At 40.0% G+C, this 24459-nt stretch overlaps 1 protein-coding gene across 2 annotated transcripts; it reads left to right on the top strand.

Annotated features, from left to right (window-relative positions):
• The first annotated feature begins 6786 nt into the window (after nt 1-6786).
• On the top strand, nt 6787-23530 carry dazap1 (DAZ associated protein 1). 2 transcript variants are annotated; one of them, XM_017413519.3, is made up of 13 exons: nt 6787-6937; nt 7636-7676; nt 9112-9278; nt 9529-9594; nt 10739-10846; nt 11022-11070; nt 14609-14691; nt 17238-17385; nt 17570-17602; nt 18050-18199; nt 18794-18958; nt 21201-21293; nt 22585-23530. In XM_017413519.3, the coding sequence occupies exons 1-13, from the start codon at nt 6906-6908 to the stop codon at nt 22755-22757; spliced, it is 1308 nt and encodes a 435-aa protein (XP_017269008.1). In that variant the 5' UTR covers nt 6787-6905; the 3' UTR covers nt 22758-23530. The 2 variants fall into 2 exon arrangements, with proteins under 2 accessions (XP_017269008.1, XP_017269007.1); XM_017413518.3 differs by lacking the exon at nt 21201-21293 and having other exon boundaries at nt 6788-6937.
• Nucleotides 23531-24459: the final 929 nt, after the last annotated feature.

Below are 24459 nucleotides of genomic sequence, written 5' to 3'. Positions count from 1 at the left end.
CATACATAAGGGAAGTGGGGGACATGTCCCACACATACCCCGGTTATGCCTTTGCTTGGGGGTGCTACGGGGGTGCTATGACTTTTCCAGGGGGAGCTATAGCACCCCCTAGCGCCCCCCTGGCGCCGCCAGTGCATCTGAACAACATCAAGCTAGACAACACTGTGGTTATCCTAAGTATAAAGTGAATACTACTTTTGTGTGTTTGTTTGGCCTCAACGCAACATTTGAAGACTACTTACCTCAAAATGAATTGGGATATCCCTAGCCGTCGACTAGTAGGGGCAAGGCTTGATGAAAGAAAACACATCACCAAAGATACTTATTTATTAGACTGTTAAGAAGAACTTATTTTAAGGAATAAACAGGGACACATTGCAGCAGAGGCGTTCACATTTCCAGCAGCGTAAAAGCCGGATGTATGTAAAAAAAAACACTTCTGTTCCTGCAGCTGCAGGTTTGTCTGAGGAGCAACACATTGAATCAACAATCTCCATCTTCTACCATACCGCCTGGATGACTGAGCTCCTCACCTCCTAAAGCTGAGCCCAGCCTTCCCTACGAAGGAAGCTTATCTCAGCTGCTTGTATCCTGGGATCTTGTTCTTTCAGCCATGATCCAAACCTGATGGCCACACGTGAGGGTTGGAACGTAGATGGAGCAGTAAATCCAGAGCTTTGCCTTTCGACTCAACTCTTTCTGCACCACGACTGATCGAAGCAACGCCCTCATTCTCCCGCTCCATCCTACCATCAGACTCCCAGATGCTCGAAGCAGAAATGCTCTTGTGCAAATCGGCAATGTGGGGCCTTCCCACACGGTTATGCTGAGGCCGGAGTATTAATATTGTGTTCAGAAACAGAACATCTTTCGCCTTGTTCCTTTCTACCTGGGCGGTTTTATGGGTAACGTATCTCCCTGCTGCTTTGTTCAGCTCCTTGTCCTTAGTTCCTAATCAGAAGGAAAGTTCCTGTTATCAGCTAGTTTTGTTTTCATGGAAAGTTTCTGTGGTACTCAGAATTAGGAGCAGAGGGAGAAGTCTTAGTACACTTTAATCTCTGAATGTCTGCATGACAGCCGGGGTCAGCCGGTACATTGGATCCTACTCACACATGTTGTTCATTGACTGCTGTTGCATAACATCATGTCAGCCCCCCTGAACAAAAAAAAGGCTTCGATTGATTGAAATCTTTACCTACAAAAGATTTACACGACAATACGTTGCTCTCTTATAGTTGCAGAAGTGGCTTCAGTTGTTAGGACGGCTGTCTTTTTGCATAAAAACATGCAAAATATGTCTATAAAAATATCTAATTTTGGGGTTAGGATTACATAGTTTAGTGAATTGGCGTGCATTTTAGTTTAGCTCGCCACATTCTCTGCTGATCTCACTGAGAAGTGACTAAAGGTGTAAAGGTGAAACATGTTATAGTAACATTTAAATTTGAAATTGTTAGTGTGCTGGAAGAAAGACACCTGTATGCTGCTCCTGGGGAACAACGCAAACAAGTCACCAGTTTCAGCTTCGTGTCTGAGAGCATATTCAGCCTGATTTACTGAAGTCTTAATCTTTGGATTTTGTACTCTTGGTCAAACACGGCCTTGCTATCAATAACTGGGAGTTAGTAATCGCAGTCCTAAGAGTGGATTTTAGGTTCTCTCACGTTCCCCGAGTGATTCAGGGTTTAATTTTTTTTAATGCAGAAGTACTGTATCATGAAAACACATTAAAGGTAAGAGAGAGGGACGGCCCGGAAACAAAGCCCGCTCTCCTCAGAGCTCTGTTATTCAGCGCCACTTAACTTTTTCTTGTCACAACTCAATACAACAGACAGACAGTCGAAAATAGATCGCCTGGTCATCTTCTGCCTTACCCATCATCCTTTTCACTCCCATTGGATGAAACTGAGTGCTCCTCACCGCTGTGAGAGTCCTTACTGCACCGCCGGTTCTCATCCACCCACCGCTCTTCGCTGGTTTTCTGATTTGCATTGAGTTTCATGATACGTCTTTCCACAGAAGCTCACATTCATGCAGGACCTGATGCATCCTGGCATGTGAAGCAATAAAGGACCCAATGAAGCAAATCTGAGACCTTTTTAGACGCGATTAGCTTCGGGAAAAGGCCAATTTTAGTTGGATAGACGAGACCTGGATGGTTTCCACTGTTGTCGGTTTTAGGAATAATTACACAATGGCTTTAACCACTTAAACCAGCCCAAAGCAGAGATTAGCTGGAGGTTAAAAGCAAAAAGGGACAAATGTGGCGTAAAGAATCGATGGTACGTCATCCTTCAAGTATGTTTAAAGTTAAATAAACTTGGATAAAATTCAACTCCCTAAAAAGAATGACGTTACATTGACTAAACCAAATAATTATAGAATGAGACAAAGAAAAGACTGAAAATCCTTTAACAAACAAAAGTGAGTTGTTTTTTGTTTTAAAGATGATTTTTATTGTTCGAAACCTCAAAAACTCGTTCATCGCTCCAAAACTTTCACAAACCAGTGGGATCAATTAAAAACATTACTATTTTAGCAACTTTAAATGGCTGTTTAATGGTGAATATTGCTCTAAATTAGATATTTAATACATTTAAGGAATGACTGTTTGAGGAAAACAAGCTTTTATGCAGAAAAAACAAACTTTAAAATGGAGTAATGCTTGCTCAAGTTGCCATTCAGGTATTAATTTCATCTACTTGGTGAACATTAATGCTTTTTTCTACAAAGAGATGTTTTTGTTGTGCTTCATCAGTACTTTACTGTAACGTGTTTTTATTAAAAACTGTGTGAACAGATATGTCTTATCAGATTTGATGACTTTTCACCTAAAAGAAACCATGAACCCAATCCCTCTAGTGGTGGTTTGGATTAAATCCGTTATTTTCACCGACAATAAAAGTCTTCCATGGTTTTATGGTTCCAATTAATCTACCAAACCTTATCATGAAGTTATCAGTTGCAGGTTGGATGGAGGTCAACGGAGGCTCAGAAGCTTCCAGATATTTTACTGTATGAGTTTTAACACTTAATCACGCCACAGGACAGTAAACAAAGGTCTTGTGTTCCTGGGATAAACCTCAAACTAAAAATGCAGAGAAATAAAATAAAACGCAGTCAATGGTTTTCCTTTAAATGAACTTCTTACACTTGATGCCTTAAAAAGTACCAACATATTGTGTTGGTGAATTTTGGGAAAAATGGATTTAAAGTGCCATTTTTTCTTATACTACCAACAATAGAAGCAGTTAGTTATTAGGAATTTAACTTTAATGTTAATTTGGGTGTGGAAAAAATATATATAAAAGATTAAAATACCTTGAAAGATCTTTATCACATCATGTGAAGATTGTGAGATATAAGATACAAACTTTGATTGCATGACTTTTTTGTTTCTAACTTAGACAGTCCAACAAGTTTTTTTAGTGTTAATTTATTCAGTTAGCCTGAACTTGTCTGAAATATATAGCTGGTTTCATGTTTTTTCAACTTTATTGTAGAAAAGTTCCTTTGCCTCTTGATAAAATGTTCCCAATCATGTTGTGTTTGCATGGATTTGAACCAAAGTGTGGACCTTTTGGACAACACCGGGTATGTCTTCTTAAGATTTAGAACCATAAAAAATGTCTTTTGTGACATTTTGAAGACTGAAAACAAAACTTTTCTACCTACGTTTTCTGTTGTCACGTTGATATCGGCCTCAAAGGTGAACATCTCAAACCTGGAAACAGAAAATCTTTATTTTTGAACGCCAGCGTTGCCATAATGACTCCTAAGGAGGCTGTTGTAACCAGTTTGCCATCCTTTGTTCCAGCAGCAACAGGAAATGGGTGGTTTCGTCAAATAATGTAGAATGAGAGTTGTTTGTAGCTTTTAGTTTGTTTTTTCTTATAGAAATAACCACAAACGGACAATGAAAGACTGATTTTGACGACAAACTCTCCGTTCAGGTTGCTGTAACTCCATTTGGAGTTTCCAAAGCCTGCAGATATCCCCGTTTTTCATTTGCCTGAGCAGAGTTCTCGTGTTGTTGCTTAACGTGGGATCTTATGTGTAAAAACGGAACGATTTAAAACTCATGAGTGTAAAAACTAAACCAGTGTTTATTGGTTTCACCATCTCCCCCTCCTGCTTGACTTTGACTCTATTAATGAAACAAGAGTGAGGCTGTTTCCTCTGAGAAACGCAGTCATATATTGTAATTTGAAAAAAAAAGTCCCGGCGGAGAGTTTGCTATAAATCATGACATGCTGATGTGTGCCCTCGATTTGTCCTTCATAAATGATATGGAAGAGATATGAGAGAAACAAGAGCATCTTCCAGGGACACGCTCTGCTGAGTGAGAAGGTGATTCTCATTCCGACTTTTACGTTTTCCACTGGGAGTTTTGGGAAAGCTTGGGGAATAATACCAGAGGAGAGAAATTTATGTACTTTCTATTTTTGATGTTAATTAGCACCGAGCCACGTATCGATTCAAGTGGCACGCTGATAAAGGGAACAGGAGAGCATATGTGTATGAGTTATGATGGTCTAGTTTGTAAAAATAAATAAAAAGTAGGATTTTTTTTTTTCCTGCTGGCAGAAGATTTAATTATCGTTGAGCTCTTAACTGGTTTGGTGTTGTAATAAATGGTTGAAAATCACGCTCCAAAAAAGTGTAATCTTCTAATATAACGTAAAACAGCATTGAAAATAAAAGCCTCATAGTGAGTACAAATGTGACAAAATGAAGCCTGTGTTTATTTATTTTGTATAATTACAAAATTCAGCTAAAAGGGAAATGTTGAAAATCATCAGCTCCTGCCAAATACCAGATGTTATTTCTTACACTTGAAATAGTCTAAACTAATTATTTACATCACATTAAATAGCATGTTGTTGTCATTTTTTGTGATTTTAAAGCCTGGTAGGACCGCTTTATCAATTAATAGCCTTCTATTTGAGTATTAACTTGAAATGGTAAATAACCCACACTCATATAGCACCTTTTTAACCTCTCCAGGTTCTGCAAAGTGCTTTAGTTTCTCATACAGTACTTTCTATTACTACACTGTGTATAACCATTTTATATATTCTCACTCATGCATTGATAAGCATATCTGTGGGAGGTACATCGACTTTACAGAGACACTTTAGGACACTTTTCAAGCTCTGGGGATCGAACCCCCTACTGTCCCATTGGAAGATAACTATCCTAGGGGCTTCTAAATAAAGCAAATTACTTGGCAGCTTTTAAATTAGTTTATGAAATATATTATTGTAAAAAGAATTAAGTACTTTGGTACTTTTGAAAGTCTGAAACCAGCACACTAGAAAGCTTTTTTAGTAGAAAAAACATTCCAAAATGTTGCCTAACCACAAACAAGAAGCGCCCTACATTTATTTTCCAGAATCTAAGATGCTTTTTATGTTGCTGCCAGGGGCACCACCAAGGGTGGGCCGATGGGGGCAGTGCCCGCCCACCCACCCCCCTCGGCTTTATTGGTAAAATATCTCATAAACCACTGGATGGGTTTAATGAAACTGTCAAACACTAATCAGTGAGTGCACACCAACAATTTATTAACATTTAAGAGTCAACCTGGTTTATTTTAGTGTATAAGATGAATCTGTTTTTACACAAATTTCAAATATGGCAAAAATCAATATTTTCTCTTATTTTGCACTGCAGCCTGTGCTCATTCTGACTCATTTTGCTGCACGAGTCAAATATAAAAACAGCGTAATAAAACTTCTAAAACTGTTTTAGTTTTTGTGAGACATCCAAAGATTACCTTGGGCCCCCGTCTTGGCCCCCACTTTCTGAAGATGGCCATGTCAGCTGTTACTAGTTTTTTTTTTTTTTTAAATCAAAGGCCACATTTTTGTAAATAAACAGGAATTTAAAAAACATGTTCTGTTGAAAAAAAGAAAGGTTGGGTTACTATAAATCAAGCTGTCCATCTCTGAGGATAAAACTTTGAAATGGAGCATTTAGAAAAGTGAAATGACAAACAAAAATACAAAACAATCATAATCAAAGACAATTTACTTAATTCCATCTTATACTAAAGATCTTTTTGCTCCATATTTTCCTAACAGAGCTCTTCACTCTCAGACTGCAGGTTTACTTGTGGTTCCTAGAGTTTCTAAAATAGGAGCTTTCAGTTCTCCAGCTCCTCTATGGTGGAACCATCTTCCAGTTTCTGTCTGTGAGGCTGTCTATGTTTAAGACTCGGCTAAAGACACTTCTTTGTGATAAATCCTATAGTTAGGGTTGGCATGGGTTCCCTGAGGTATCCTATGGTTATGCTGCTATAGGCTTAGACTGCTGTAGGACAAACTGACCATGTTTCCTCATGCTGCTGTTTTTACTTGCGCTACTCTCCGTGTTTGTCGTTCTTTTTGCTGCAGGGGTCGCCACAGCGAGCACGAAAGATATTTGGGAAAAGTTTGACGCCGTGTGCCCTTCCTGACGCAACCAGGGCTGTCATCCATGTGTGTATTTGTGATTATTTCTGCCATTAACGTGTTTTCCCTTCCATAGAAACCACACCTGGACTATCATTCTGTTTGTCTATGCCTCTTTCCCTGAGCCTGGATCTGCTGGAGGTCTCATCCTGTTAAAAGCAAGTCATTTCTTCCCACTGTCGCCTCCCTTACTTCGATAACTTTTACTAATTGTTGTGAATTGGCGCTATATAAATAATTGAGCTGAACTGCAGCCCGGTGCGGCTGTGTTTTTTGGGTGTGATGTCCCTTTAAAGGCCGCTGGAGCGCCGTCATTGAGCAGAACAGTTTGAACCAAAAAGCGGAGTGACCTTCCTCCGCTTCCAGTCTGAGAGGGGCAGCACTGAAGCAAGAAGCCGGGTAACAGCTCCTGCAGTCCCCCCCCCCTCCCCATCCACTACAGCCTCAGAAATGAACAACAACTTAGTGGGAGATGAAGTCGGGTAGGACGCCTTTTATCGAACCTTTCGAGAGACCCTGTAGAGGAAAATTAGCCTCGCAACTTGTCGGGTTTTGCGCGCCGTGCTGTCAAGCTGACATTTTGACAGCTAACGGCGGCTAACGAGCTAACCGGAGCGAAGACGGCCAGGAAAAAAAAAAAGTGAAACTAGTCCTCGAAAGTAGTTCGATTCTTGGCGTGGCGGCTTGCGGCCAAGCAGGGCACGAGTTTACGTGGCGAAATGTCCACTCCGGTGGAAGTGCGGCCACTCGCGTCGGCTCCAGTTAGCTCCAAGTAGCCGAGCTAGCTAACGCTCGGGCGGCGGAAAGTCTCGACTTTCGCCGCTGCGAGGACATTTAGCGGGCACCGCCGGGGGATGGAGCGTCCTCCTCTGCGCCGAGCCGACACTTTCGGCTCATGCATTTGTCAGCCACATGCCTTGGTGCTGATCCAAAATCTGAACGCTACTTTGGCACTTAAAGCACGAACTCCATCGGTGCTCCGTCCCGCTGCTGCTCGGCTGCGGTCCGGGCTGGTTCCGCTGCTGGTTCCGTCTTCTGAGGGCTTCACCTCGGCTCTGTCTGCGGGACAGGACGTTCATTAAAGCCCCTCTTTATTGTCGATGCTGTGCGGACCGGCTGCACCTCTTTTAACCAGCTGTGACTTCATTATATTGTTTTTATTTTTGTTTTTTGTTTTCAGGAAACTTTTTGTCGGTGGACTGGACTGGAGCACAACACAAGGTGAGCCACTTCATTTTGCAAATGCTCACACACTTCTGTCAACAATAAACATGATGGATTTAATGGGTTAATGGTGTCTTTTAATGGTGCAGTCTGTTTTTTTGTTTGTTTGCATGAACAGGACCACATCTTAAAATAAAAGTTCACCTACTGTACTTTCACTGCAGGCGATGTTTTAGCTCTCCTGGCAGGAAAGTAATGTCACAGCAGCTGTAATTGTAAAGTAATAACAGCAATTTGTGTGGTATTTGGAGGTCAAACTATATGCCTTTTTCTACATCTCCGATCTTTAGAAATCAAGGCAGCCGATGGTCTATACACGCCACAGAACTTCGGTTTTATTTGAACCATTATGCGTTTTATTTAACAAAGTGTAACAATAATTGCTTAACCTATGAGCTGGTTGCGTCCAGGCATGACCGATTGCTGGTTTTCTTTTTTAAAAAAGTAGCCAATATCGTCCGATTAATCGTTCTGTCTCCAGTGATAATACTGATTTAGTCACAGACACATGCCATGGGGTTAAAACAGTATATATTACTGTAATTATTACCTGTATTAATAATATTTTGATTGTGTTTTATAAGGAGAAAAAGGGCAGCACAATCGCTGCAGGGAATACTGCCATATGAATATTTCACATGGATACCAAACTCATTTGTTGGTGTTTTTTTTATGAATTAATGTAGATTTACTGTGAATTAAGATGTTACTGTAATTGCTTTAAACCAATACTTCCTCCTCCTCTCGTTCATCCCCACCAGGAGACGACGCAGTTTGCTTTAAAACCCTTCACTCGCCGATCAGTCGTCGTTTAACTTTGCCCAAGTGCTCGTCTGCGTCGACGTGGAGATCTGAGCCACAGTTCTGCGTAACTCGGTGGCTGTTTCTGCTGCTCACACCCCGGGGCTTTTCAGCAATAAGAAAACCAATTACGCTAACTCTCTCCAGAGCAGCTCCTCATTTGTTCAAACTTGCTTGCCTTTAGTTGAGTTGGCTCTGTGGGTGTGTGCAGGATTTACAGGCGCTGGTAGTGTGTTTTGGCGCTATTCGAAATGACAGCCAGGTCTGTGCTTTGTTTGCGCTTTACGACTTAGAGTAACTTAATGTTTACACATAAATAGTACGGTCCCCGGTAATCTGCAGTAACATAAACTCAAGGTCACTGGATGATCTTCTGGGTTATTTTGTGGCATTGTGCTTGTTTTATTTATATACCTCCTTTTTGTTCCAAGCTTGTTGAAGTGCTAAACACATTTTCATACTCATTTATCATAACGAAAGCAAGAGGGTTTATAAATCACGACTGCACTTCTTTTTGCTGTTCAGAAGGCAGACTGGTCTTAGTCAAATCTGGTTGTAATTTTACGTTTGCGCTCGGCTGCACAAAGCCTCACTGTCCTGTTTGTCTATTTTTTGTTTTGTTTTGTTTTAGAGACGCTGAGAAACTACTTCTCACAGTATGGGGAGGTTGTAGATTGTGTCATCATGAAGGACAAAACTACAAATCAGTCTCGAGGCTTCGGCTTTGTTAAATTCAAAGACCCCAATTGTGTACGGACGGTGCTGGAAACGAAGCCACATAACCTTGATGGAAGAAACGTGAGTATTTTGAAGCAGATGGTCGGCTTTGTTTGGTGTTTAGGAGCGTTAAAGAAAACTTCATAGAGTTACAATTTACGCTAGAATCAAACTGTACATTTCTTTAATGGATAACATTTTGCATAATTAGTGTTAGGAGTTAAAAGGAAGAGGGACAGAGCAATACACCGTAATGGAGTTGATGAAGAGCATTTGAAGGTGCCTTTATTAGAGGATGATGTGAAATGGTTTTCTCTGCCTCTGCTGTTAGATTGACCCGAAGCCATGCACTCCCAGAGGAATGCAGCCTGAAAAGTCTCGAACCAAGGAGGGCTGGGTAAGAGGCATCTGATTTCTACTGAGGAGGCTAGGTTAGGTCTATTTGCTGGAGGTTCACGCTCTCTCCATCCCCTCCTCCTCCTCCTCCTCCTCCTGAGGTTTGACTCTTTTTTTTTTTTTTTTTCTTTTTTTTGCGTTGATGAGCCATGACAAACCCTTCAGCCTTACCTCTTTTCTTTTTTTAAAAAAAATAAATGTAAATTTTGTTTTCTCTCTCGAAGAACGAGACTATTTTTTCCTCCCAGCTTCATATTTTTTGAATTTGCAAGAAACTAGTTTGGTAAATTGCAGGAATCTATCATTTCTTTTGACTTTTATTTGCGTTGAAGGGACTGCAGCGATGCCAGCAGCTCTCAGCTGGTTTGGAAATACACCTAATGAGGTCACATTTACTAAAATGTAACAAAAGCGTCTCATGGAGATGCTTGTATCACTGTGCTGAATGGTGACATTACACTGTCTGTGTAACGTTGATAGTGTTTTTCTTACGAGTATGTTGCTCTTTTTAGCATCCCATCCGAGTTAATTTGAGAAAACAGAAGATTTTTGAGATGCATTCTGTTGCCTGATCCATAAAATTTCTCCCAGCAATAATTTTTTTTAGGCAGGCAGTCGTCTTTCCTCCAACTTGGATAATTTTGGGGTCACTTAACAAACCCTGCAGATCTTTTATAGTAATTTTGTGCTCCTGGGCAGCAGCAGCTTTAGCTTCAACATATTTTCTGTCAATAAACGCATATTTGGCCGTCTGTCAGAAGCATTTACGAATAAAGTTCTCATTTTGCTACTGGCTTTAAGTCATGCAGCTGGTATGAAATGTTTTATTAGGGAAGCAGAAGATGTAATTATTATTATTAAATGTTTTTCCTAAGCAGCCTCTGGCCTTTATGGCTTGATTGTGGCGCACGGTGGTGGAGAAATGCTCAGTGGTTGAGAGGAAGGAAGAAGCCGTGTTCTCTGATCTGTGGAGACTCGTGTTTGCATTGACATGACATGTTAAGAGTTATACCCCAGGGCAAGAGGAGAGCCTAATTTCTTCTGCACTGGCTGAATAGATGATAGCTAACTGGCCCCCTCCCAGGCTGATCCTTTAACACACTTTGAAATCCATACACTCCCTGTTTTTTTTTTTTTTTTTCCAGAAGGGCAGCAAAGCCGATAGCAATAAATCAAAGAAGATATTTGTAGGTGGAATCCCCCATAACTGCGGCGAGCCTGAACTCAGGGACTATTTCAATAGATTCGGAGTGGTGAGTATTACCAGCTGTACAACCACCTCTTCTGATTGTCATTAATGTTGTTGAAATGGATGTAAAAGGGTCAGGTTTACTAAGATGGAATCGTTCAATTGAGACAGAGTTTAATAAAAAGGGACACTGTCCAGTTCTCTAAATGGAGCCTCTCTCTCCCTTTGTCCCATTCAAGGTCACAGAGGTGGTAATGATCTATGATGCGGAGAAGCAGAGGCCCCGAGGTAAAAGCTGATCCCGTTTTTTTTTTTTTTTTTTTTAAATTTCTCTCCTGCTCCATTCTGTATCACCTTAAATCTTATGACAAACTATTCTGACCCAAAGAGGAAAAAAACCTAATTTCACTCAATTCATTTTGCTCCAGTTTGAACGCTTTCAGCATACAACAGGAGCATCAAATCAGCATTTATTATTCCGAGTATAGGTTCACTTAGGGGTCCTCTTTTACCTGTAAGTGCGTTAATATCTTAATCATATATATAAAGGAACACTCTTTAAACTTAATGCCTTCTCATTAAAATCTGTCTCCAAACATTAATGGGTGCCCATCGGTATGTTTAGAGGGCTTTGCGTTGCATAATTATTCCTTTTCCCTCATACTTGCTATAAAATATCCTTTTTACACGTCTTATTCACAGTTTAGGAAGTAAATTGAGAAGCAAATTCTAGATTAAGTCATGTTTATTCCTCATATTATTTTTAAAAAAAAAGCTAAATATGAAGAAGTCTGACAAGTCTTTCAATTATGAGTGGATTCACATCATGTTTGATTCCGATTTAAAAGTAAAAGAAAACAATTCCTAATTGAAATGTGTCTCCAGTAACGTTAATTAAGCAAAGAGAAGCACATCTACAAGATGAATGACGTTTAAAAGTGGGATTTATTTATTTTTCTTAAACATTTCTGCTAAAATGTAACAGGAAATTCTGTTCTTCTAATGAGAACGCTGTTAAATTGTGTTCTGGGAGTTGGGAGAAACTACTACCTGATAAGGAAACGGATTGGGAAAAAACAGGTGCTCCAAAAAAAAAAAAAAAAAAAAAAATACGGCACTTAATCACAACGTGCAGCTGGCATATTGAGAACAGTTTGAGCATCTGAAGGAGGATTTGTTCTTCAAAGACGCTGCTTTTGGCCCCAAACACAGAAGGTGAATATAGAGTTTTTATTATAAGAACGCAATTATTTTGAAAGGCTTTCATCGCTTCAGAAGTTCCTCTAACCCAGTTCCTGACGGCAGAACTGACAGGCCTTCATATTTGTCCAGCATAGTCATTAATATATTATGAGACTTTGACATGTGTCGACTCTTTTAGCATAGACGGTCTCCCTGGGAATCGGGCCGGTCCCACCGACGGCGTTGGACTCGCCCACCGAGTTGGTCGTCTGCGTTTGTCCCACATAGCATCGACGCAGCGACCACGCTGACCCACAGCTTACATTACTGCTCCTTTAAACCAGCACTCCCGCTCTGTTGGGAAAACCCAGAATAGTTTGTCATTTGAATTGTGTACAATGTACTGCACCAGGTACTTAATGTAACCTTTAACAGTTTCTATTACTAAAACCATAATATATATATTTGAGATTGGAGTAAGTTTCCTTTACCTTGATTTAGAAGTTACTGGTATCTTAAATGGCATAGAGTGTTTTCTTGTGTGTAGAAAGTTAAGTATTTTTGTAAGTAAGCCCTTTTCTATTTTTCTTTCTTCTTCCGCCCTTCTCCTTGTGAATGGTTTGATGTGATTAACAGTGTCTCTTAAGATTTGTCTTTTCTCCTTTAGGTTATTGTGCATTGATAGGCAGCACAGAGGTACAGGCCAAATGCAAAAAACACATTTTTTTTATTTTTACTCTGTCTAAATAGGGCGTACATAAAGTGCATCAAGGGTTTTCCTGGGCTGAAGGATCATCTGTAATCATTAGTGAAATAAAAATGGTTCACTGAGGGATTTTATCAGGTCGTTAAGGCAGAAAGATGCATCTAAATCGTTTTTATGTTTTTTATTTTGGTAATTTATTGGTGGAAAACAGATACCTGATATTGTTCAGCTCTGGATAAAGCTGGTCATAGTGAATCTGTCGTAAATTATGTCGTAAATCTATTTTTAAAGAATATCAGCCAGTAGTGAAAAGTTTTTGCACCTTTTGTGGATCCATGGTTCCAGATATTCAGATTTCTTTTTAAAGAAAATTCACATTTTCTCACATAGTCAGAAATTTGGACACAGTTTGTTTTTTCAAGATATTTAGGTCGTTGTTGGCTGGTTTGCAGACATAATCTAGACTTTAAAACTTAACTGAAATGGTTACTTTTTGTTAGTTAAATTATAATATTGGTCTAAATCAGTGGTTCCCAAACTTTTCAGCTTTTGACCCATAAATTTATAGTGACAAAGGTGCGTGACCCCATCTGTTGGCTGTTTAAATATCCAAAAATGGTAATGACCCTATTAAATAAGAGCATAATGACAACACAAACAGTCCTAACATACATTATGCTTTTTTTTAAATCAATTTATGATTTGTATTTCAATTCTCTGTCACAATTATGGTGCAAATATGTCATAAAAACTAGTTTTTTAATTGTGGGTTGATATCTGGAGATTATCTAAGGATCCCTACTTGGTGTTGGGTGACCCACATTGGGGTCCCCACCCCAACTTTGGGAGTCATTGGTCTAAACGATAACGTTGAACATGGCTGCTGGTCCAGATGATTGGTTAATCTGAGGTAACCAGTCCTAATGGGGCCAGTTTGGTTTCAAATTTAGGTTGGGGACGGGTCATTGACAGATGTTATTAATAGCGGAGGAGCATAAGGCGTGGGAACGTTTGGCATGGTGCAAGAGGTCTCTGAGATCTTACTCGTCTCGCAGGACATCTAATTGGATTCAGGTTAGGTCCCCGAGTAGACATGCGCTCCCAACCCAGTTCTGCCACAGCCCGAAGATAATCAGATTGAAAGTAGATCACTGCGGCTCGGAGCAGCTTGTTAACGCTCTGAAGAAAAGTTTTGGAAGTACGCTAGTTTTCTGAGCAGCCGCCGTGGTCAAAACGCTTCACTTCAAACTGCGTTCCTTTTGATGCACTTTGTGTACGTCCCACGAAAAGCCAGCAAAATGAGTAAATTATCGTTTCGGCAGAGCTTTCACAACCTGTATCTTTGTGTTACCTTTGTGTTACCTTTGTGAGCAATATTTTAATTGTCCGTTTTAGGCTTATCCTGGCAGACTCAAAAGTACAAACTACAGTTTGTGTTTCTCCATATTTTTGTGATGCATTAACAATGGCTGCTGCGAGTGTGTGCTCCACAGCGATATGTCAGGGGACAGATCAAGGTGGGGTTTGGATGAAACAGCATCAAGTAATAAAATGTAACTTTACTCCAATTTACTGTCACCGCCTTAACGTTCAGTCTCCTCTGAAGGTGGAAAGCCGACGTAGCTGAACATTTTTATGTGATTATTTCACAATAAATCGAATGCTACACCTGTCATTCTTCATGTCTAACAGTTAAGCAGTCTTTAATTGTTAACTTCACCAAATATTTCTCTGCACAGTAAAGAGAAAGGTTTCCTTCAATCCCCCAGGCATTAGCCTTGGATTTGTGTTGCTCTGCAAGCCTGCGACGTCATCCGAACCCCAGGAGCCTCTTGCTCAGTCTTGACTGAGCCTCAATCTGCTGAAGCCCAATACTGTTCTTCATCTTGTGTTGTCACAACCCCCTGCTACCTTGATTCACTCTTGGTCGTTGGCTAGGTTTTGGATTTATTACTTTCGAGGCCGAACAATCAGTGGACCAGGCTGTCAACATGCATTTTCACGACATCATGGGCAAAAAAGTGTGTAGTTGTAGTTTTATTTTACCCTTACGATCAAACGGAGGCTTGGGCGACGAAGTGGCAAGTTTTAGTGTGATGATGTTGTCGTTATCTAAAGTAATTATGGTAGTAACTTTAAATTGGAGAGTGCAGCATCATCATCAGTACAAATTGATCATCTAAAAGCATCTAATAATCAGTATATTAGCTGTATATTCTCATACTTTCAGATTCAAGCTTCGCCCAAGGCTTTGTTGAAACTGACCACTCCTTTAGAGTGTCTGAGCTACACTATTTGACAAAAAATGGATTGTATTTTAATAGATTAAACATACAAAATGGTAACAGAATAAGACATAAAAGTGAAATTTGAATCCAGAAGAATTTTGATAAACATAGGTCACCTAAAGGATTGGTCGAATAAGTTCTGTTTTCTTTTTGTTTCTGTTGTTTTGTTGGCAGGTCACTTACATGTCAACATGTTTTCTTTTTCTTTTTCTTTATTTCCTTTTTTTTTGTTTTTGAGAAAGCTCAATTCAGTGACCTCAGCTGAATCTCCATACTGTGTCTGTCAGCTCCTCAAATACCAAACGAAAGCCTGAAACACAAGTTGCACAAAGACATTTGCATATCACTTTTCGGTGTTTGTTTAGCTCGCTCGGCGCACCAGATGGATGGGGTTTACTGCACTAAGTCAATTCACACAGTATCAGGTAGACTTCACATAAAAAAACTTACATTTGTGGTGGAGTTATATTTAAACTTTTCCTGAACTTTTATCATACCTTGTGTTGCACAAATCTCTGCAGCAAACACCACCCACCTGCTGCCTCAGCGGAGGAAAAAAAAACAACTAATCCATTTATATTGACACATATCTGCTAAAGTTTAGCTCAAACTCTTGGGTTTTAAACGCGGGCTTGAACAGCTCTAAATCATAAGTAAACTCCCCCTTTTTCCCAAAAAGATTAAGCATGGATTTAGCAGAGATGGAGAGATTAAAAGAGACGGCCTCGTTCTTGCCTCCCAAGCAGGCAGAAAGAAGTTGTGGGTATTATAAAACGGTTAGTGGGGCTGCACAGTTTTATTATTTAATATCGCAACAAACACTTCTGTCATTGATATCATCTGAACCAGGTGTGGACATCAAGGCCGGTGAGATTCTGTTGGATTGACCTAATATATTTTTTAGCAATTTGTGATATTTTGTGCAGCCCTAATGGTTAGCCAAGTGGAAATGCAGCCACTATTTCATTGAAAAGATTGAGTTTTTTTAATGGCTGCACAACAATTTTTACTCAAATGTCACTCATTACAATAAAGACATTATTTGAAAATTAATCTGCCCAATCTGTATCCTCTCCCCTTGACTTTGCCCTCATTTCCTGTAGGAATCAAGGCTGGACTTAATCCATTGTTCTTGGCTTGACGTTACTTTACTCTGGAGCTAGAGGGAGCTGGGAGATATAAGTTATAAAATTAGAAATTGGAGCACATCAAACTGCGAAACAAATCCCAGTTCTGCTGTTGGGGACTGTGGAGAAGTCACTGTATCCATCACTTGTAGCTGCGACGCCCACGGGAGGAAGTGCTCAGGTAGCAGCCGGCGGCGGCGCGGCCACTGCTGGAAACATGTGCATGTAATTAGGTCGACAGAGAAGGAAGACGGGGAGGCTGGGGAAGGTGGTAACACCTTAAAGCAGGGAAGAATTTGCGATTCGTTTTTCCTCCCGCAAGGTGACCCCAATAACTCAACCCTTCAGTCTATTTCTGGTTGGCTCCCCTTAGTCTCAACCTGTTTCTTTGTTCTGGTTAACTGCTGGTAGTCTGCGCAGTAACCAACAGGAAAGTTTTCTTCACGGGGCGACAAATTTATTTGTGCCTCAAAGACTTGAAAATAAAAACCTTCGCAACCAAAGGCAAGCACGGCTGAAAGTTAATAACCATTAATAATTGTAAAAATTATGATTTAAATAGTTGATTTATAAAAAACAACATTTTTCCTGCTTTGACACAGTATGAAGATTCATTTTTATGACTAAAAAAGACTTGTTTGTACTATCTGCATGTTTTCTCTATATTCTGTTAGAACTGAGATACAGATTTCTCTCTGCGTCCATTTCTTACCTAAAACTTATTCCTAGTAAATTAGAAAAAAAAAAAGATCTTTTTTTAAGCGTTAGCTGAAGAAAGGTAAGTTATGACCTTACATTAGAATATAATTATTATATTTAGGTCAATTGATAATAAATAAATTGAAATCTATGTTTCTCAGGTACAGTTAAAAAAAAATTAATTGCTATTTGAAGCCAAAAGTTTTTTTTAATTTGTGGACATATTTCGAGGACTCTCAGTACCTGGGACACATAGCCTGCAGCCTTTTGTGGCCGCACAGTAATTTTAATGTACGTAGCGCCCCTACATTAAATAAACATAAAGTGAAATATTTCAAACTGGCCCAGAGCGGTGAGATTAAGTTTCAGTTGTAGGACAGACCTGTCTAGGTGAGGGACTTCATTGACCTCTTGCTGGTCTTGCCAAATGTGCCCTTCTTGTCCTTTGTCCAGGTGGAAGTAAAGAAGGCAGAGCCTCGTGACAGCAAAGCTCCTGGCCAGCTTGGCCCTGGTCAGTGGGCACCCAGGGGTATCTTGACTGCAGCTAATGGTTGGACAGCACAGCCGGCCCCAGGCTGGCAACAGCCTTATGGGCCACAGGGTGAGTGGGAACAAGTCCCAAACCGGAGCGCAAAAGGGAAAAAACCTTGAAGTAACTGTCTGGATATGTTGATTATTCTGCTCAAACATTAACCAAGCAGGCCTCGATCTGTCAGTCTAAATATTCAGCTGTATCATATCAACATTTTGTCTAAACTTGTTTTTTTTCCCCTCTCTTCCTGAAGGAGTGTGGGTGTCTGCTACTGGTCAGCCCATAGGTAGGTATCCGCTTGAAAGATGCCACTGTAGTGAGTTTCTTGTATGTTGTGTAACTGTGAGATTGCATAAAGACGTGCCCGCCGTGTGGTCACGTGCTTATCTTGAAGCGCTACAAGCAGCAAAGCCTACAGGGTGATGACAGTTAACAGTACATGTTATCTGTGATTCATAATGGCTGAGGCTGCTGATAATTTGCTGCTTGAGACAGATGGCAGGCTTGAACGGATTCTGGCCTCCTCCTGTTTTTGGTCAGGCTTGACTTCATATCGCCAAGTCGAGCTCGACCTGCAGGACTCGCTGAAGTGTCAGCCTCACTTTCAGATTAAACAGTTTTATCTGTTAATTGGCTCTTCAATTAAACAACAATTAGAGCCAATAATTTATATATCGAACAGCAAAAGCTTCCATATATTAATGAACAAATGTGCTCTTTGTTTTGGGGCCAGGTGGGTATGGACCTCCGCTGTCAGCAGGCCGGGGAACCCCCACACAGCCTCCATCACCCTTTAACGCATTCCTGGTTACGACCCCGGCTGGCAGCTTCGCAGCACCTCAGGGCTACCCTCAACAGGGCTACAGCACAGCACCTCAGTTTGGTCAGTCCCACCAGCTCACATTTACACTTTTAATTTTTAAACTATTTAAACTACTGCACGTGGGACGTCCATCTCACAGCTACTTTGTTTTGAGAGAAAAGACCTAAAACAGCTGTTGCATTTTTAAAATGTGTTAATTAAATTTGTGAAGTCTTTAAAAAGGCAGTTGCTTTGGTAAGGGAGGGACCTGCACCTTATCAGAGGAGGACAGCGTGGCTGCAGACACCCAGAAAAAAATGCAAAAAACAAAAACTATAGGGGATTTTAATCTGTAGGTCTCCTGTTTCATTCACAAAAATAAACAAAAAAAACACCCACAATGAGTTATTATATGTGTGTTAACATGGATTCATCTGGGAGCCTATATCTATTAAAGACCTATAAAAAACTGGATTTGTTGCAGCTGAAGATCAGAGAAAAAATTGGTAATTTCCTCTTTTAGTATTATTATTTTTCCTTAAATAGCGCCAGTATCACTCCTCAGGTAGACTAGTTTTGTGTAGTTTGAGATTTTTGTTGAAATAAATAATACAAAGTGATAAAACGGTCAAATGAGGCCCCAGAAGTCAAAAATGTGTGGTCACTCTCCAACAGGTTACAGTTTTGGCACACCCCACCCAGACCAGTATGCTCCACAAGTTCCTCCTCCGCCCACCACTCCAGGAACGGCGCCGCTGGGCTTCGCCCCTGCAACCACACCAACTCAGGACTTGAGCAAAGCTCCCACTGGGCAGCCTGACTTCACTTATAGCCAATATGGTAAGAAAAGCATCGTGCATAAAGAAGCACGCCGCCTGTTTTCCGTCTCATTTGGTTCTTAATCATCCCCTCGATCCTGCCCATCTCCCTGGATGTTTTTATCGAGTGCAGCTGCACCTCATTTGACTTCATGACCGCAGCTCTTACACAAACGGGAGCGTTGAGCTTGAACGGCTACACATCCGAACATGCTTCTCGCACACGTGAACACCCACTGACTCCGCCATGAAGACGTGGAAGGTGTTTTTTGATACCCAGGACTCCTCAGCAGTCATTTCTGCTGGGCTGTGGATTTATTTAAAAAGATTGGTAGGTTTTGAATTAGATCATCCTGCCTTGCAATGTATTTATTTTTGTTTTGCATTTTGTTTTGATTTTATAAAAAAAGGTATCATCTTATCCTGACTTGGTCATTTGATTTGCTCCTAATACCTTAATCTTTTTATTAATCCCCTCTAACACTTCCTGCTCCTCGTCCTTCCATGGTGACTGTCTTGGCTTCTTTCCCCCGTTTTGGCACGACTGGACCATCATGACAGTCATGTTTTTATGAAAAATTAAATCTGATATTAGGCTTGTCCAACCTTCCAAGTGACCTATCAAAAACTTTCTAAATCTTTATTAGATTATTGCACAGAATCTTTGCTTTTTTGTCATATATTGTTTTGTTCCATACCTTGTAGAAATATGTAGAGTTTTACCTTTTTGTCTGTGTCTGTATGTCTGATTCTGATGGATGTATTTGTGGTCCTTAAACAGCACCAAAACTTTAACATAACTCCACTTTTTAACTGTTTAGGTCCAGGATAATTAGTTTTTCTTTCATTGCAAGTGAGGCTTTTGAGGTAATTATAAGTATTCCTTTGTGCAGTTTTAGAAAATTATGATTTCCTGCCTTAAATGTTGAAAAATCAAAGCCGTTTTGAAACCTGAATGGCATCCATGAAAAAGGAAGTGTTTGTCTTCATTCAGCATTCAGCCAGTCTGTCACACGAGCTCAAAGTCAGATAAAAGATTTCATTTAGAAGCCTTGATTTTCAGGCTGCTGGTATTTTTTCAGCTCCCTCAAACGGCTGAATCTACATTCAACCCAGTCATGTGATCACTGTCAGGTGCCCATCTTGTTCAGTGTTTCCTGCTTGTGCCGGTCGTCCATCAAGCTTTTTGCTTTAAATGTCCGCTGCCTGTTCAGGCCCTAAGTGTGATTATCAGTCAGTAGGAAAAACACAGCCTCATAAAGGTTTGTTGTTTGTGGTGCAACAGAAACTAAGCCATGAAAGGTTTTATATGAGCATAGCTGGCACTAGGTATGACATTGTTTGCATGGTTTTAGGTATGTTTGCCTTATATAGAGTTAGATATTTTGATTAATTCAGGATTAAGACAGTGGTTTTGTATGTTATTTTCTATCGCATGTGCACACAGTACCTTTAATGATTCAAAGTAGGGTTGTGCATCTCTGGTCAGTGTATATATATTCAATTCATTGAAGATACATGAGGCAGTTAAAACCGATACGATTCAGTCTTTCACCATGATATGATACAAGGACATTCAGTTTTAGTTTAATTCAACAAACTGAGATTCGGTTTAGTGCAACAAGGCAAAAAAACACCTTACTGCTGAACGTGATGATAATCTTTAGTTTCAATCCATCATGGAGCAGATCTTCGTCCACTACGACCATTGTAGAGCATTGTAGAGTTACAGCACCTGCACAACCGCGGGTCGCCCATGTTTTGGAGACTCCATCATGTTTCAGCAACATGCTGTGACACGTAGACATGTTGTGGAGCACCACTACAAAACAGCTGCAGAAACATCTCTTTCTTTGCACATACAGAGGTTAATCTTGCACATTGTTTCTCCAGAAGAAGTTGCGAAACGTTTCTGCTGGCGTGAAAGATGAATTTCCTTTCTTTTTTGTTTTAAAGAAAGTAACTCCATACAAAATCACTGGTCTTAATTTCTACCTTAAGTTGCTTTCTTTTCTTTCTTTATTTTATGGAAAACAAATACGTTTTTAGCATGTAATAGAAACTTTTACAAACTCCTCGAGACCAGGCTGGCCTGATTGAAGCGATCGTACGAGGCGCTCGTCAGGAATATCTTCGGCTTCCAGATGAATCTGAAAAGTAAAGCCTTACTGAGTAGCAGGTCCGGTAAACGAGGAAGGAACTATAAGGTAGTCAGCCAGCACAATCTGGGTTCAGTCAACCTGGTCTCCTCATTTCCCTGATAGGCTTGGGTAACTACCCTCAGGACCCCTCTGCCTACGGACCAACGCGTCCTTCTCACAGTTATGGTCAGGAAGAGCAGGGAGGATATAGCGCAGGTAGGTGACAGCATCGTCTTCTCCAACCACCAAAGAAGCATTTGTTCGGCAATTTAGTTTCCACAGCGCTGCAACTTGATTTGCCGCCTCTTTTCTTTTCCTCCTTTTTTCTCTGTGTTTAGTATTTTGCATGTACATTTTTGCATGTACATACAAATTACTTTGCGTTTACTTGTGTAGTAAAGTCCAGCTGTCGTTGACGTCACAACTGAGTGGATTTGAAAGAAATTTACATAGAAATTTGGCAACTTTGGCTCGAACCAAATAAGCGCCTTCTTTGGCTGTGGCTTCACTATACCAAGATTAACATGTCCTCTTTTTGTTGTTGACTGTCTGCATTGCTTTGCTGATTTTGTAAAAGGATGATCTAATTGTCAGAAGATTTGTTCATGGTTCAGTTGTCTCTCTGCATCAGCAGTCCATTCACCCATTCTTATTTTCCATGAACTGCCTCCAAATACAGCTGAAGGGGTGAGAAAGGAAAGAAGATCTGAAGTAAATGTCTGTTTCTCCCAGATTTCTCCTGCCTGGTGGTCCTGCTTCTTGTTCTTGAGATACTTTACATCAATGTGCTGCATTTTCCGATTTACCAGTTTTCTTACTCTCTTTTCCACTCCAGTTGTTTTAAAACTCTTAAAGCAGATTTTTTTTTAAAATGGGAACGTCGCCCCTCGTCCACTCTTGCTCCATCTGGGCGTTACCAGGGCAGGAAAATAATCAGTAACCACCTAAACCCTGCAAAGATTTGGTCGGGAGTTTGGAATCAAAACCGTCGTCAGCTGGGACGCCGGCCTGACCTTTTCTTCAGGCAGATTTGTTTCCTTCCCTGGTAACCTGGTCCCCTTGTGCGTTTGCAGGGAGCTGCTGCCATCCAGTGGCTAAATCAAACATGAACGTTTGCTTCATCTTCTTTATAAAACAAGGATTGAATATTCGTGGGAAGGGAACAAAATTTAAATAAATAACATATAGACAACAAGAACTTGGTGTTTTTATCGGTAAAGGTGGTTCTACATGTCACACACTAGCTTTGCATTTTGGTTCAGTTTTGACAGACTTTTTAGCTTTAGAATTGGCGTTTATCTCATTTTAAGACGTCCTGATTTATAAAACCTTAGAGCTGAAAGAGAGTGGAGAAGTATTGTGTGTTTAAAGGCTGGGTCTCGTGTGTTTACTGTTTGAGGGAGTAGAAACACTTCAAGGTACTTAAAGCCCGTTTCCGAAGCTTTATCTTGTGTCCCAGACATTATCGTTTCCCTCTTTCCCTCTTTTTTTTTTTTTTTTACCGTAGGGTACAGCCAGGACCTGACGGCCTTCGGCCACAGCTTCGCAGACCCCAGTCAGCCAGCCGCCTCGTACGGGGCCCCCACAGCACAGCCTGCCGCCGCTCCCCAACCCACCGCAAGTGCGTTTGGCAGAGGGCAGAACCACAACGTTCAGGGCTTCCATCCCTATCGACGCTGACCTCCACCTCGCAGGGTGGAGCCCATTGTGTAAAGTTAAGAAACGACAAAACAAACAAAAAAAACATGTCAGGGAAACGAGTGTCGTCGCTTAAAAGCGAAACTGGAATCCTGAATTGTTCGTTAGGAACGTTGAATGAACAGTTTGTGGAACACAAGCCTGTTGGGAAAACGGGCATTCCAGGAAATTTTAAAGAGGTGTTTTAAAAAAAAAAAAAAAAAGAATAGAATAAAATAAAATAAAAAAAAGATATATATATTTTTTTTTTTTGCCTAACTTATTGATCGTTCAGCAGAAAGAAGCTTTTACCTTCTCCCCCTCCACACCCATGTTTTCTAGTAGAACTAAACTACTTCGCAATAATTTTGATTGTCTGGTGAAACACTAGCACAGATAATATATGTAAAGAGACTTGCATTTGAATATGTATATTTATGATGGACACATGAAAACAGGGTCTCAAGTTTCCTCAGCTTTAAATTCTAGGGAAAAAAAAAGAAAAAAAAGTTTTTATTTTTCATTTGGTGAATTTTTTTGTTTACTTTCTGAGCCTTTAAAGTTTGTTTAAAATGGAGATTATGATTATATATATATTATACACAAACTGTGCAATTTTTTAAAAGAGAATTTTGTACTATAAATGTACACTGCTTGTTTTTTTATTTAAAGATGTAGACTTCCCTCAGGTGGCTGTTTTGGGTGCATTTTTGCACTTATGCAAAAAGGATTAAAAAGGAGAAATTATTACGGAAATAAATGTTTTAAGAATATAACTTCTTGTCTTTGGTCTTATGTCTTTTTTTGTCTGTTATTAGTGTGGAAAAGCTGCATAAAATGGCAGATTTTTTAAAATTTTTAGATAATTTTCAACATATATGGCAGTTACTTTTGTATTTTATTACATTGTAGTGTTTAGTAGTGTTTGGGTATTAAATGCAAAATGCAATTTTAGACAAATCTGTTCCATTTCCATATAGATGGATTGTGAATCTGCGGGTGAAGACATGTTCAAAAAAAGCCCCTCACTTCTTCAGTTTAAGACTGATGGATTCAAAACATCGTCCGTGCACAAAACAGTCATTGTGTTGCATTTCAAACTGTTGATTTCCCAGGCGTTTTACGCAATTTTGCTTTTCTGTCTCGCCCTTTTTTCATAATTCAATCATCGTTTTGGTAGTTTTGCTCCTCAATTCATCTAATTTATTTCACATGTAAAATTGCTTTGTTATTTTGTACCATAAAGTGGATGCTTGCATAAATTTTAGGACATTTCTAGCTATTATTTTGGCAATTTCCAGGCTTTTCCATATCATGATTTTCTCTCTTTTTTTACACACATTATTTTTAGGATAAAGCTGGTGGAGCTCCTGACTTCTTTCTGTATTTGGGAGATCGGATTAATAATCTGTCAATTGTTCTAAATGTTTGTTTTTGGGGGTTTTTCACAGTTTTCAGGCTTAAATCAGCTGATGTATAAAAAAAACAGGCGACTCTGCTGGGAGGATTCAAGTGCGTTTAAGAACCGCAATAAAAAATATTTTTTAAAAAAACCTATTCCTATTAGAATTAACAAGCGTGCATATTTCCGCTGTTCGTCAAATAAAACAAAGCGCCAGGATGGCACGAAAGTTGTTTATCGTTTGAAGCCGTCGACAAACCCGAAAACACCGACTGATCATCTCCGGGTTAAAGGTTTAACCCG

This window comes from Kryptolebias marmoratus, linkage group LG24, assembly GCF_001649575.2.
Source record: "Kryptolebias marmoratus isolate JLee-2015 linkage group LG24, ASM164957v2, whole genome shotgun sequence".
NCBI classification, from domain to species: domain Eukaryota; kingdom Metazoa; phylum Chordata; class Actinopteri; order Cyprinodontiformes; family Rivulidae; genus Kryptolebias; species Kryptolebias marmoratus.
This window is presented reverse-complemented; position numbering and strand designations above follow the sequence as displayed.

Bases quoted from the DNA above. Each gene is read 5' to 3' on its own strand.
- dazap1 (XM_017413519.3), top strand. From the start codon at position 6,906: ATGAACAACAACTTAGTGGGAGATGAAGTCGG. The intron at 17,386-17,569 runs GTGAGTGGGAAC...CTCTTCCTGAAG, and splicing joins ACAGCCTTATGGGCCACAGG to GAGTGTGGGTGTCTGCTACT. The intron at 17,603-18,049 runs GTAGGTATCCGC...TTTTGGGGCCAG, and splicing joins TGCTACTGGTCAGCCCATAG to GTGGGTATGGACCTCCGCTG.